The sequence below is a fragment of the Uloborus diversus genome, chromosome 4 (assembly GCF_026930045.1).
Source record: "Uloborus diversus isolate 005 chromosome 4, Udiv.v.3.1, whole genome shotgun sequence".
NCBI classification, from domain to species: Eukaryota; Metazoa; Arthropoda; class Arachnida; order Araneae; family Uloboridae; genus Uloborus; species Uloborus diversus.
In genome coordinates, this window is record NC_072734.1 from 160,697,966 (window position 1) to 160,699,779 (window position 1,814).

The 1,814-nt window shown below is 36.6% G+C and overlaps 1 protein-coding gene across 1 annotated transcript in view; it reads left to right on the top strand.

The window, feature by feature from the left end:
• Window positions 1-929: 929 nt before the first annotated feature.
• Window positions 930-1,814, top strand: part of LOC129220957 (uncharacterized) — a 24,269-nt gene continuing 23,384 nt past the window's right edge. Inside the window, exon 1 of the mRNA XM_054855391.1 lies at window positions 930-949. Coding sequence (XP_054711366.1) covers window positions 930-949 — 20 coding nt within the window. The remainder of the gene's footprint in view (window positions 950-1,814) is intronic.

Below are 1,814 nucleotides of genomic sequence, written 5' to 3' on the forward strand. Positions count from 1 at the left end.
TTGCTTTAGGCTACCTATTAACGACAGATTCGTTTTTAGTAGAAAATATAAATAATGACATCATTGTTTTCATTAGTTTCACAGCTAGAAATGTTTAAAACATGTTTCATACATTTTTTTAATAGCTAAATCTTTAAACAGTTATTCATACAATTATTATAAACCAAAAATAATGTGATGAAACATGTATTTCTTATCAACCTTCAACACTTAATTACTGAATTGTTTCTGGTTCAATGTGCCTAAACTTATAAATTAAATGTAAATTTCTATAATAATACTATGTTTTACTGTAACATACAACTATTCATAACTTAAAATATAATATTTTGTATAATAATTACTGTAAGAAGAATGTTCACATCATTAACTGCTGTATTGTCTGAATCGCAGTTCTCTATGAAATTGAAGCAGTTTTCAATTTGCTCAATCTGAGCGGACGAGAAGCCATGTCTTTCTAGTAGGAAACTTAGGCTGTGTTTGCATCATAGAAGTATAATCTAGGTTTTTTTGGGGACGGGGGGGGGGGAGGTGATTAAAGTTGTGAGATTGTGCTATTGAAATTTACTGTGGGTATGCCTTTTTTAGAGAGTCGTTCATGTGACTTATAATATCAAATAACTTTTTATTGGGGGTTGCATAGCCAGGATTTCATTTCTTTAAGGGTCCTAATAGACAGAATACAGAGTGGTTCAAACGGGGTGACCCCCCCTCCCCCATCGTATATTCAGTGTTATGTTCGTTACGCAGTCACTTTACAGTCTTGAAAGTAGTAAAAATTGGCAGAGCACCATCTATGTCGTAACACAGCGGAATTCTGCTCCATGTTATTGCAGATGTTTTGCTGGGTTCAGAGCAGAATTTTAAACGCAATGTTCTAAACGCCAAAATTGAGTGGAATATGGTGCAGAATTCAGCTGTGTTGCAACATGGATCTTGTTCAACTGAAGTTCTTAAGACTTCAAAGTAACTGTTAAGCCCGGCTCTATAAATTTTTACCCCCTTGCAAAAACTTAGTGGGTCCCCTCCTATACCAGCAGTGTATATTGTTTACGTAAATAAGTCTCAGTACTAGTTTTTTTCCTTTTTTTTTCCTCAATTTCTTGGATCGTGGATCTCCTTAAGGATGTGCCCCCCCCCCCCCCCCCCCCCCCCCCCGAACTGCAGGTTCTCAGATCGGAGAATGAACTGTACAGCAAACATTCAACCATAGTAAAATTAAATGAGGGTTACTCCACACTCCACTCCATGAGGGTTTCGAACCACTCTGTGTATTATACAGTGAAGCACAGTTTATACGTTTCTCTTTTATACGTTTTTATCATTTATACGTTTTCAAAATTAGTCACTGCTGAGTCCAATACATAATAACGAAAACCTATTATACTTTTTTTTCATTTATACGCTTGTTTTATGCAGTACTTTCAAAAACGTATAAACGGTGCTTACTTGAAGTTTTCTTATATACGACTAATGAAATTATGTGTGAAACACAAATATTTTCATTTTTGAATTTTTTTGGTCATTTCAATTAGGGTCTAGATCCATGAACCCTCCCCCAGGTTGTACTACTGTTTTTTGAAGTGTTTCATTCAAATAGTGTTATAATCGAATGTTTGTTGTCAAAGGCGCGTTTCAGGTCATTCTTTCGAATGATTTGGTTCTGGTATGAATGTTTTTGACTGGAATGTATTTTAATCATAATGGCAGGTTTATAGGAGTCATGGTTGCAGGTCCTTGAAGTGAGGGAGGGGGCAGTGGTGGATCCACAGAGGGAGCAATTGGGGTGATCGATCCCCCCCCCCCCCCCCACG